Below are 12424 nucleotides of genomic sequence, written 5' to 3' on the forward strand. Positions count from 1 at the left end.
GCTCAGCGGACACTGCTTGCTGGAGAAGGGGCCAGGTGGGGCTGGGGACAAGGCCGGGCCCTGCCAGTGAGATTGACCCAGCTGTGCCCTGGCCTTGCTGTTTGGCAAGCCTGGAAAGCTGCGGTCCTGGAGGCCCTCAGGTGCTCTGTTTGTGCTAGGGGTGGCTGACAGAGGGATGGCTCAGAAAGTTGTGCACATGGGAGAGAAGCGGGGTGGCCTCGGTCAGGCAGAGGGAGGCTGGTGGCCAGGCTGGGACCCTGGGTGCAGAGCCCTGAAGGTGAGGAGAGGGTACGTGCTGGGCCTCAGTATGAAGCTGTAGGCCATCTTTATGTCCTCTTGGGTTAGTGTCTCCACCTGGAAGTGTTTCAGCACCTAGGACAGAAGCCGGGTTTCCATCTGGCCTGGTCCACAACCCATGGACCTGGGGAAGCCTTCTCCCACTCTCCCAGGTGCAACGATTATGCTGAAGGCCTGTGCCCCAAGCTGTCCCATTCCTGACCAGCCACACCTAACAGCCGAGGCCCAGACCACCTCTTGCCCAGGTCTCGCCCAAGCCTCATTATCCTGTACAGGCTCCACCCCACTCCCCTAGTCCCCACCTCACTGTTTAGAAGCAACCACGCTCAGACCTTGCCCTGCCTTGCTCAGCACAGACCCTTCCTGATCAGGTCCTACTTCAACCAACTAAGGCCCCATCCACTGTTCCCAGGTCCCAACCACACCATGCAAGCCCCACCCCCGGGGCCCAGGCCCCGCCCCTGCTGCCCAGGTCCGCCCCGCCCCCGCCCCGGGTCTGCTCACGTGGTGCAGCAGCAGCAGCATCTCTGTCTCTGCCAGGCGCCTTCCCAGGCACTGGCGCATGCCAAAACCGAAGGGTACATGATGGAAGTTCCTGCCAGAGCCCCTGATGTCTAGCCAGCGCTGGGGGTTGTAGCGCTCAGGGCTTGGGAACAAGGCGGCATTGCGACCCAGCGAGTAGAGGAAAACCTGCACCAGTGTCTGTGGACGGTGCAGAGCGGGGCTCAGGGAAAGACCGGGGAGGGAGGTTGTCAGCTGAAGGGGTGTGGGGCTCACTCACCCCAGCGGGGATGTGGTAGTTCTGCAGCACCAAGTCTGAGCTCACCACTCGCTCCACAAAGGGCCCCACAGGGTAGAGCCTGGAGGTGGGGGCATCCATAGAAAGGGTCCTCAGCTGGACGGGGCGTCCTGTGCCCTCTGCAGCCTTCCTACCCAAGACCCCCGAATGTCCCCAGCCCATGGGAAGCCCAGGTCGTAAGGAAGCGCTTTGTGCACCTACTGAGCCCGGCCAAACCTCCCCTAATCTGAGAAGCCCCAAGCCCAGAAGGACACGCCCCACCTTAATCCCCAGGGCGTTGAAGAGGGATTCCAGAGGAAGAAGAGGTCCCTGTTTTGAGGGAGAGGAAGAGCAGGTGCAGGGGAATGGGCTGCTGGACGACACTGCCTATCAGCCCTAGCTTCTGTCTGCCACCCCCCAGTGGGGGCTGCTCTCCAGCAGGGGGCCGGGGCCACAGGGAGGGCTCAGCCAGCACCCACCTCAAGCTCTCCTTGATAGCCGCCCGCAGCAGGGGCAGCTCGGTGGTTGCCTTCTGGGGATGTTCACTGATGCTGGCCGCGGCGGCCAGGCTCTCCTGGCGCAGGGCCTGCTGCACGTCGGGGTTCCGAGCCAGCTCAAAGAGCGTCATCAGCAAGGGAAACACCGTCTGCAGGAGCCATGGCTGCAGGGTCAGGCCTTGCACAGGACTCAGCCCCCGAGACACCCCTCCCAGGACAGCCCCCTCTGCAAGGTGGGGACATGCATGCCCTGAGCACGACAGAGCCCTGGAACCCCGGATCTGAAACCCTGATGACCACTTGGACCAGTTTCCCTGACCTCTTCAGAGAAAGTTGACCCTATCTCAACAAAAGCCCAGATCTCCTACAGCCTCTTCAAGGGTTTCTCACAGCCACCATTCGGGCAGGGGGCTGAACCTCAGCATCCTCTGGGGAGTTCTGCAGCTCCAGCTCCCTCTGCTTCCATCGGGTTCTCTCCATTGGGCACCCACAGGCCCCTCTGCACGCGCTGGAGCTGGTATTGCCACCTTCTCCACAACCCTGCCCTCCCATGGGTCCCCTGCTCTGGCCCCAGGTGACAGGCACCCTGGGAAAGGTGCCCTATGCAGGCCTCCAGCTGCCTCTCCACCCTCCTTCTCCTTGCACTCCCAGAGCTTTCCAGTGGGGACTGCACTGCTGTGCGTCCTGGGCCTCATCCACCTTCCTCCAGGCCTGGAGCATGGTTCCCCACACAGGTAACTGCAAACTCTGTCTCCTGAGGGGTAGCTCACACTTCCCTTCCCCTGCAAATCTCAGCCATTGCCAAATGGAGGGAGAAGGCTGAGGGCAACAGAAATGCGGGTCCCAAAGCCTGGGGATGGGGCATGTGGGTGCCGTGTGGCATTGGTAGGCACTGCCCAAGAGGGACGCTTGGCATCACCCTCTGGGGGTGGGGCTGGTGAACGGCCTGACCGTGTCCACACTCCCTGCGGTGAGTTCCATGGAATTGGCCTTGATGGCGTCTAGTGACAGTTCCGCATTCAACAGGAGCTCCGCCACAATGCCCGTGTAGTGCTGAGGGCGGCTGAAGGCCAGTTCCTGATAGATTTTCTGGATACAGTTGTCGCCTGTCCAGTGAGGGGGAGACCGCCGGATTCCCAAGATCAGTCCAGCCCAGCCCCAGCCTCATTCCCAATCTCCCTGGCATGACAGTGAGGAATTCCCAGGCCCTCCCTGTGGCCTCAGTTCCCCCCTGGGTAGTGCAGAGGGAGAAATTGGGCCCCACAGTGAGGCTGCCCCATAGCACCGCCCAGGTCCCTGGCCTCACCGTACTGGAAGATGCAGTCCCAGGCCTCAAAGTGCTCCTTCCACACCTTGGGGCTGGTCCAGCGAGACAGGCTCCTGGGCATGAACATGAGCTGGACGGTGGATTTGAGCATGACCTCCAGGGCACGGAGGAAGTTCAGGCTGGCAGAGCTGGGGCTGTGGCCAACCAGGCCCAGCCGCTCTCCAAAAAGGGCTAAGTTGCTGGCTGTGGGGAGGAGGCGTTGTGAGCCCAAGGCAGCCCCCAGCCTCCTGGCTGCCTCCCCACTCCCTCCAGCCCCCCGTCCCCGTCCCTGGCCACTCCGTGGTCTCTGAGGCTGGACCTTCCCGCCTGGGCCACACCTTCTATGGTGTAGTGGAAGATGCTGGACTGGACGTCCAGGGTCAGGCTCCCCCGGGTGTTCTGCAGCACCTTGTTCCTGAGGGCCTGGGAGAAGTCCCTGGCCACCGAATCCACCATCGGGAGGAACCTCTGCACGGCCCTGGGTGACAGCACATCCGGGTTCAGCCGCAACCGGTTGAAGCGCCATTCAGGCCCGTTCCTACAGAGGCCAGGGCAGAGCTTGTGATGCCGCCCGGCAAGACACGGGCCCCGACCTGCATCCCGACCCCTTGTCCTCAGATGGAATCGGCGTCCGGGGAAGGACTGGGGGCCCTGGAGGACGCTGCCTGCTTCTGTTCCAGCTCCAGCCTTTTCTGAGAGCGGCCTACAGGGGCTGGGCAAAGGCCACTCAGTTCTAAACAGGGGATGAGACGGTAGCTTCTGCCCACAGGTTCTGAGGGGGTAACTGAGGTCATTCCTGGGACCCGACGCCCCAAGGCGGGCACCACCTCACCCCATGCAGGCCCTCTCCGTGGTGGGGGCTCCATGGATGCCCCCAGGGAATGGTGGGGAGGAAGTTCCCCTCTCAGCCACATTCCTGCAGAACTCCTTTATTTATGTCCAGGCTGCTGTCAGGTGTAGACAAGGATGACAGGCAGAAGACGCACGTGTATACATGTGCCCATGCAGGACCTCAACACACGTGTGAAGAGACACGTGTACACCTGCGTGCCCATGTAGGACCTCGACACGTGTGAAGAGACATGTGTACACGTGTGTGCCCATGCATGACCTCAGTACACATGTGAAGAGATACATGGTACACCTGTGTGCCCCTGTAGGACCTCAACACACGTGTGTGAAGAGACCCATGTACACACGTGTGCCTGCACAAGACCTCAACACACAGGTGAAGAGACACATGTGCACGTGTGCAGACACCACACCCATGCCAACACCTGCCAATGCACACACAGAGACGCAGGTGCACGCATACCACACATCACACATGCACACACACAGGTATGCACACACAATGCATGTGCAAATGCAGGCACCGAGAAACACACAGGCATGTGCACAGATGCAAGACACACACACACAGGAGCGCCCCCCTTCCTTCCCATATGCACACCCAGCCTCCTGGACCTGCCTTCCTGGGTCCTGACTCCCTCCCAGATGTGGTCTGTAGGCCAGCCTCAGTGAAGGCCTCCACCCGTGGGTGCCCTTTTACCTAAACCCCACTATTCCGAAGAGCATTTCCTTTCTGCCATGGAGTGGGGGCTGTCGCCGCTGTGACATCCTTGTCCAGTCCTTCCCCTGTCCTGATGGCAACGTCCCTGCAGGTGACCGACTCCAACCACCAGCGTCTCCCTGCCCACCTGAGCAGGCACCACCCTCTCCACGGCCCAGGAAACATCTCCCCAGTGCCATCAACCGCCCTACCTTGTGCCTGGCTTCTGAGAGCAACGAAGCCACCAGCCACCTGCGTCCCCACCTGCCTGCTGGCCAGAACTGCCCCCATCACCAAGGTTTGCCAGGACTGCAGGAGCCAAGGGGGCCCTATGGGGAGGCTGCAGCCCTGGCGGACACCAGGCTCAGCACACACAGAGCCTGTCACCTGGGCCAGTGGGAGCCCCCTTCTCTGCGCCTCAGTTTCCCGACTGGGGGAAGGAGAGTCCCCAGCCGCAAGAGAAAGCAGCCACCCAGGTCGGTGCAGGGCAGGTTCTCCCTACACAGAAGGGCTCGCTGCTCTGTGTCCCCTCCTCTGCGGAGGCGCCCGTGCCCATTTCTCCACCATTGCCCCGCTTCCCCAGCTGCGGGACAGAGGTGACCCCAGGGGACAGCCGTCCTCCTAGCTGGGTGCTCACTCTCACCACCTGCCACACGGCCCAGGGCAGACGCACTTTCAGCTCCTGCCTCTCTCCCTTCCCAGGCTGCCCACCCGGCCCCCAGCCCCCAGCTCCTGGCTCGCCCCTCACAGCAAGAACACGCCGCATTTGTGCCCACGGTGTTGTCTGTAGGCCACCCAGGGCTCCAGGCTCATCCGGCGGGGGTGCAGGCTGTCCACCTGCTGCAGCCTCTCCACATCCTCCGGCAGCATCACCCACACCGTGCGTGGTCCTCCCGACTCGGACCTGTGGGGCCAAGCACAAGGCTCTGCTGGACGGGGTCACGTCCTCCCCGGCCCCACCCTGCAGCCCCATCCAGCAGTCTCCTGTCACCCTCCCCGCTCCGGGATTAGCGGCTTCACAGCTGAAGCCCTCCTGCTGGCTCCCTGAAGCCTCGCTACTATAGTGTCTCTGAGTCCTGCCCTCTGCAGTGAGCTGGGCTTTGCTCCGCACCATTGCCTGCACTGGCAGAGCCACAGACCAGCACGTGCTGCCGCTCCTCCCTGTCCTCCAAAGATGCGGAGCCCCAGGACCAGCTGGGAATGGCAGTGCTGTGTGGCCGGCAGGGTCCTGAGAAGGAGGGGCAGGGATCTGGGTGTTCCCAGTGAGGGTCAGGGAGGGCTTTACCTGAAAATGGGCCCCAGCTCCTGGAAGGTCTGGTGCAGCTCCAGGTGCAGGTGCTCATAGCCCTGCTCCCTCCATATCTGCAGCAGCCTCAGCCACCTGTTGCCTGGACGCTGGGGCATGGCTTCGAAGGGCAGCACCGTCCTGCGGGCCTGAGCGGCTCTGGTGCCCAGTGCCCGTGCCCCTTGCAGGGACAGCCAGGGCACTGCCATGCACACCTCTGCCTTTGCCCTGAGTGCCATTCCAATGCTCCCTCTGCCCCGTTCAGCCCCAATCCTTTTATATTGCCCCAGAACCTGCCCTGGAAACGGATCACGTCATGGGAGAACTGGCTCTGGACCTTCCTGGAAAACTGAGAGCGAAGGTCAAGGCTGGAGGCCCCCAGTCAATGGTGGATGAAGGAGAAGTCAGGTGCCCGCTTCCCCATAGCTGCGAGTCCTGCTGGTCTGAGGATGCTGAGAAAAGGCATGGGGTCCAGACTGGGGGTCCATGGGGGCGGAAGGTGTTGGGTGTGGCTTCTCCTTTCTCCAGGACTGCGAGGAGCGAAATGGATGGGGACTTTATCTTATCGAGAGATGAGAGGGGCCTTGGGTTCTTTTAATAGACTTTATTTTTATACCACACATTTAGTTCATTGCAAAACTGATCAAACTGCAGAAAATGCCCCTGTACCTACCCCGTGCCCTGGCACAGGCACCTCCCCCTCTGCAGGAGCACGCCGGCCACATCTGAGGATTCTGGATATTTTGTTATCAGCCAGGGTCCTGGACTGAGACGGGGTCCCCTCCTGGTGGTGAACATTCTGTGGGTTTTGACAAATGCATGTGACTTGTCTCCCTCCTTGCAGTAGCCTGGGAGGATTTTCACTGCCTCAGGAAGAGGACCAGCAAGCCTGCGCTCTGCCGGTTCGCCCCTCCTGCCCTGCCTGCCCCAGCCGCTGACATCTCCGGTCTCCACGCTTTCGCCTTTTTCAAAGTGTTGTGTCGTTGGAATGACACAGTTTGTAGCCTTTTCCAAGTGACTTATCTCAGTTAGTAATTAATATGCATTTAAGGTTCCTCCATTTCTTTCCATGGCTTGATAGCCCATTTCCTTGTTTTTTTCTAGAGGCTGGGTCTCGCTTCTTCAGTGGTTGCCCTAGAGTTTGCAATATGCAGTTACAACTCATCCAAGTCGACTTTCACATTTCATACGGCTTCAGAGGGAACTCAAGCACTTCAACAATAAGATCTCCTTCGGCTAGGAGCAGCGGCTCGCGCCTGTCATCCCAGCCCTTTGGGAGGCTGCGGCGGGCCGATCACTTGAGGTCAGGAGTTTGAGACCAGCTTGGTCAACATGGTGAAACCCCGTCTCTACTAAAAATACAAAATTAGCCAGGTGTGGTGGTGAGTGCCTATAACCCCAGCTACTCAGCAAGCTGAGGCAGGAGGATGGCTTGAACCCGAGAGGCAAAGCTGCCGTGAGTGAAGATCACACCACTGCACTCCAGCCTGGGTGGCAGAGCGAGACTCCGTCTCAAACCAAGTAAATAATGAGATATTCTTAATTCCACCCACCTATCCGTTGTACCATTGCTGTCTTTCATTTCACATATACATAACCATGATCATCAAATACACATTCTGGGTTTTATTTTATTATTTTATTTCATTTTATTTTATTTTATTTATTTATTTTTTTGAGACAGAGTTTCGCTCTCGTTACCCAGGCTGGAGTGCAATGGCGCGATCTCGGCTCACCGCAACCTCCGCCTCCTGGGTTCAGGCAATTCTCCTGCCTCAGCCTCCTGAGTAGCTGGGATTACAGGCACGTGCCACCATGCCCAGCTAATTTTTGTATTTTTAGTAGAGACGGGGTTTCACCATGTTGACCAGGATGGTCTCGATCTCTTGACTTTGTGATCCACCCGCCTCGGCCTCCCAAAGTGCTGGGATTACAGGCTTGAGCCACCGCGCCCGGCCCTATTATTTTATTTTTTGAGACAGAGTTTCACTCTGTTGCCCAGGCTGGAACACAGTGGTGTGATCTTGACTCACTGCAACTCCACCTGTGGGTTCAAGCAATTCTCCTGCCTCAGCCTCCCAGGTACCTGGAATTACAGGCATCCACCATCACACCCAGCTAATTTTTGTATTTTTAGTAGAGACAGGATTTCACCGTGTTGGCCAGGCTGGTCTCGAACTCCTGACCTCAGGTGATCCACCTGTCTCGGCCTCTCGGAGTGCTGGGATGGCAGGCGTGAGCCTCCGCGGCCGGCCTCTTGTTGTTGTTGTTTTCTTTTCGCACACTCTTCGATAAATGAAGAAAAAATAAAAGGCTTCGTTTTCTCTTTACGGATTCCTTCTGACATGCTCTTCCTTTCTTTATGCAGATCAGAGTTGCTGACCTATATCATTTTCTTTCTCTCTGCAGAACTTTTGAAAAACATTTCTGGCAAGGCAGTTCTATTGGCAACAAATTCCCTCAAACTTTTATTTACCTGAGAAAATATTTCTTTTCCCTTCTGAAGGATAATTTCACAGGATGCAGAATTCTAGGTTAGTGTATTTTCTTTTCTCTTCTAACACTCAGTGTTTCACTCCTCTCTCTTCTTGTTTGCATGGTTTGTGAGGGTAAGTCAGGCATTGGGCTTAGCTTTGCTCCTATGTAAATAAGGTGTCCCTCACCCAACCCCTACTTTCTTTTCCATCTTTGATTTTTCTGAAGTTTGAAGATGATATGCCTCGGCGTGTATGTTTGTTTTGTTTTGTTTTCTGTGTTTATCCTGCTTGGGGTGTTTGCTGAGCTTCTTGAATCTGTGGTTTGGTGTCTGTTGGAAACAGATGCTCCATGCCACAAAGAAAAATCAGCGCTAAGACAAAGGATCTCTCAGCAATGCAGAAAGGGTATCCTCTTCAGCCATCTTGCCAGGAGAGTACAACGAACAAAGGAAAAGCAGACATATTTATCCCTTATGCATCTGGGGTCGTCCTCACTGCTGTGTCTGATCTCTGTTGGTTGGAGCCAGACCTCACAATCTGAGCTAAAACCTGATTGGCTAACAACTTACAGCTTTTCTAAACAGGGAAAAGCAGTGGAGAACAAAAAGGAAGTCCCAGTAAGGAAGGTCACAGGCTGCGAGCTGGGACAGGCCTGAGCGCACGTCCGGCCCAGGTGTCTTGGTTAAAGCACAAGGACACAGAATGTCCTGCGTGCCCGTGAGCATGTCTAACAGCTACACAGGACAGGGCTTCACAAAGAGCTACAGCAAAAAGCAAGAAGGATTTAGTCCTTAACAAGAAAGGAAACTCTGAAGGGAACTTTTCTGCTTCTCACGGCGTCTGACATGAATCAGTACCGACTGAAATATTTCTTCTTTCCCTTTCTTTCTCTCCTCCCCCCGGCGTTCCCACTGTGTGTATGTCACACCTCTGGCGATCGTTTCACAGGCCTCAGATGTTCCGTTCCATTTCCTCCAGTCTTTCTTCTCTTTCCTTTCCAGCTTCCAGTCTCCACTGACGTACCCTCAGGCTCGGAGAGTCTCTCCTCAGCTGTGCTCGGTCTACTCGGAAGCCGGGCGAAGGCCCTCTCTGTCTCTGTCACAGTGTGTCTGATCTCCAGAAGGTATTCTTGACTCGTCCTGGGAATTTGCATCTCGATGTCCACATTCCCCGTCTATTTTTGCCTGTTGTCTACTTTTCCATGAGGGTCCTTAGCGCATTCATCACAGTTGTTTAAAATTCCCAGCCGATAACTCCAGGTCCCTGCCATGGCTGAGTCTGGTTCTAACATTTTCCCCATTGCCTCAAACCATGGCTTTTGACTTTTAGCATGCCTTAGAATTTTGTGTCGAACGCCAGACGTAATATACTGCGTAAAAGAAACTGCTGCAAACCGTCCTTTAGTGATGCAGGGGCATGGTGTGCGGGAAGGGGAGTGTTCCATGCTCCTGTGGGTAGATCTTCATTGAGCCAACCCATGGACATTACAAGGGCCTCTCAGTGTTTCCTTGACTTAAATGACACAGGATGAGTAGTAGGGCCTGGGGCTGTGTGTGACCCTTCCCACATGAGGCAGGCTAGAGAGGCCGGGTGTGGGTGTTTCCCTTCTTGCAGATAGTCCAGCTCTGAAAAAACCCAGCAGATTAGACTCTGGCAAGACAGTCTCTCCGAAAAGCTGGGCTTTTGAAGAACAGGATGCCCTGGCTTGTTGCACGGTGGCCATGCTGCTTCTCTTCCTGCCTGACACAGAAGAGAATTCTGTTCTGAACTTTGTGGTGAGCACCTCGTAGAGCTCCTGGAAGCGAAACTCACGCAAGCGGCCCTCGTGCTCGGCTTCCCGACAGATCTTAGCTCTTACACTTGCGCACACTGTGCCCAGGGGCTCTTTCGGGACTGCTCCGGATTTCCTGTCCTGGCACGGGCCCCAGGGAGCCTGCCCTTAGTGAGTGGCCGTTCTCCATATACACCTGTCTGTCTCTCCAGTCTTGGCGGTGGGGGTGGGGGGTCAGTTTGCTGTGTGGTCTCACTTCCCTTAGGGTTCTAAGAAGAGTTGCTGATTTGGGGTGTTTTTTTCTTTTTTACTTCTTGTTAGGATGAATTAACAACTTCAAGTTCCTACCACGCTGAACTGGACGCAAAGGTTGGACCTTGGATGATTCATGTCCTTCGAGCAAGGTCCCGGGCAGTGGGGAGGGTGGGGGGAGGCACCTCCTGAATTACCACACTGGCATTTTCGCCTCCTCTTCCCCAGGCCCTGTGCTGGGCGCATGGAGCGGGAACGTGAGCCCGCAGGAGCCCCTCGCAGTCAGGGGCTCAGTCCTCCCTGGGCAATTCAGTGAGTCCCCAGAGGCACATGGTGGTGTGGAAGGAGATGAGAATATGTCCCAGGCTCGGTCTTGGCTGACCTCCCTGGTCCAGCTAAGGAGCTGGGAGTACCCAGGAGACCATGAAAGGCCGGGTGCTGGGAGCCACACCAGGCTGAAAGACGGGCAGCGGCTTGCCTGGGTCCACCCTCACCCAGGCAGGGGCCCTGCCCAGCGGCTCACATCACCCTTTTCCATCCTAAAACATGTTGTCGGTGGTTCAGATTCATGGAGCGATAAGGAGCCTATGATGCCTGAGTTGGGGGCCCCTCTCAGGGTCTCCCTGTCCCATGAGCTCCCTGCAGCAGGCACACGCCAGGCACCGAACCTGCAGGGGGATCTGTGGTTTGGTCTCGTGTTGTCTCACGGAAGCCCGCAGCAGTCCCAGGAAAGGGGCATTGCGTCACCATTCCCATTTCTACAGGAGGAAACTGAGGCCCAGAGTGTGCTGTCCCCTGCCTCACGTCCGCCAGTGGGTGGGAGGGACCACAGAGCCCTCGCTCCTCAGCACCCTTCAGACCAGCGCTCCAAGGCCTGAGCTCCGAGGCCCAGGCTGAGGCCTGGCAGCCCCAGCCCCAGGGAGGCTGCCCTCCTCCTGCTGCCCCGCAGCGGCTTCCACTCCATGCTGCCTTCTCCAGCTTCAACGACCAGGAAATCCTGAGATCTGCTCTGCTGGGCTCTGCTTCAGCTCCTCTCGCTACTGACTCCAACCTTCCGAAGCTGGAGCCTGGAGACTCCAGGGGGACCCACCAAAGCCCAGGGACCCTCAGCCTAGACCCCTGGGTAGGGGAACACACTTGGCCGCTTGCCCGCCGCCTCCCTGCAGATGCTGACCCTCGGGGCCCCCGCCTTCCCTTGAGAGGACAGATCAGCAGCACCTGGCACTGCCTGGCCATCCTCCCTTGGAAAGACACTCACTCCAAGTCTACTGGGGCAGGGCACCTGGCCATGGGAGAGGATGACAGGGTTCCCGATGCCCTGGAAATGGCAGCTCCGGGCACCGTGATGCAGCTTGGAGCCTGCACCGCCACATCAGGCCAGAGTGGGGCTGAACTGCCCTGCGGTGGCCATGGCCTGGGGCCAGCCTAGAGGAAGGGGCCCTTTCATGCTCACTGCTCACACAGCTGAGTGTCCCCAGGACCGCACAGGCCCAGGGAGGGAGTTTGTCACCCCGCACAGCACTGCAGACTCCCCAGGCAAAGCTCCCACAAGCAGGAATGCGTCGGTGTGGATCCCATCTTCTCGCCTGCGTCGGATGAAGCGGGATGGAGTTAGGAAAGCTTTCAGCTTGACCCGCCCCACGGGCAGAGAGGGCCGGCCACGGCGGGAGACTTCCAGCCACGTGGGCGATGCCGCCTGGCCGCAGTCACTGTGTCACCCGGAAAGCAGGAGAGGAGCAGGTGCGTGGGTCCGTCCCCTGACTGGCGGTCACCCCTCAGCGTTCTTGTCAGGGCTGCAGAGCTTGCGGGCTGTCGTGGGGACCTCCGGTTGGCTCCGTTCCTCTGGGTCACGCTACAGGGACGTCCAGAGGCCCCTTGTGTGTTTTCCTGGTGACTGGAGCCAGGGTGTGGGGACCTGAAGACGGCTTGCATTTGGTGGGTGGCTGGCTTCGGGAGCGTGTAGGCTGCGGCCTCGTCCGCTTGTGTCTGTAACACCCGAGTCAAGTCCTTCCAACCGCAGGAGGGGCCGTGGGGGGCACCACAAGGCTGAGTGGGGAATTCGCTGGGGGGCGGAGCCGAAGGGGAAGCTGGAGGCAGCTGCCAGTGCGGCTGGGAAAAGAAGCTTCCAGCCCGGAACACAGGAGTGGGCAGCAAGGGGGCACGAGGCCTGGGCTGGGCTCTGTGGGGAGCCAGACGAGGTGCTGGGAGG

At 58.1% G+C, this 12424-nt stretch overlaps 1 protein-coding gene across 1 annotated transcript; it reads right to left on the reverse strand.

Moving 5' to 3' along the window:
- Window positions 1-222: 222 nt before the first annotated feature.
- Window positions 223-5954, reverse strand: LOC104649940 (cytochrome P450 11B2, mitochondrial). Its single transcript, XM_039464432.2, has 9 exons — window positions 5716-5954; window positions 5179-5334; window positions 3217-3416; window positions 2879-3082; window positions 2524-2678; window positions 1555-1721; window positions 1079-1157; window positions 802-999; window positions 223-372 (listed from the first exon to the last, which is right to left on the reverse strand). Exons 1-9 carry the CDS (start codon window positions 5952-5954, stop codon window positions 223-225), a joined length of 1548 nt encoding a protein of 515 aa, XP_039320366.1.
- Window positions 5955-12424: the final 6470 nt, after the last annotated feature.

This window comes from Saimiri boliviensis, chromosome 15, assembly GCF_048565385.1.
Source record: "Saimiri boliviensis isolate mSaiBol1 chromosome 15, mSaiBol1.pri, whole genome shotgun sequence".
NCBI lineage: Eukaryota > Metazoa > Chordata > Mammalia > Primates > Cebidae > Saimiri > Saimiri boliviensis.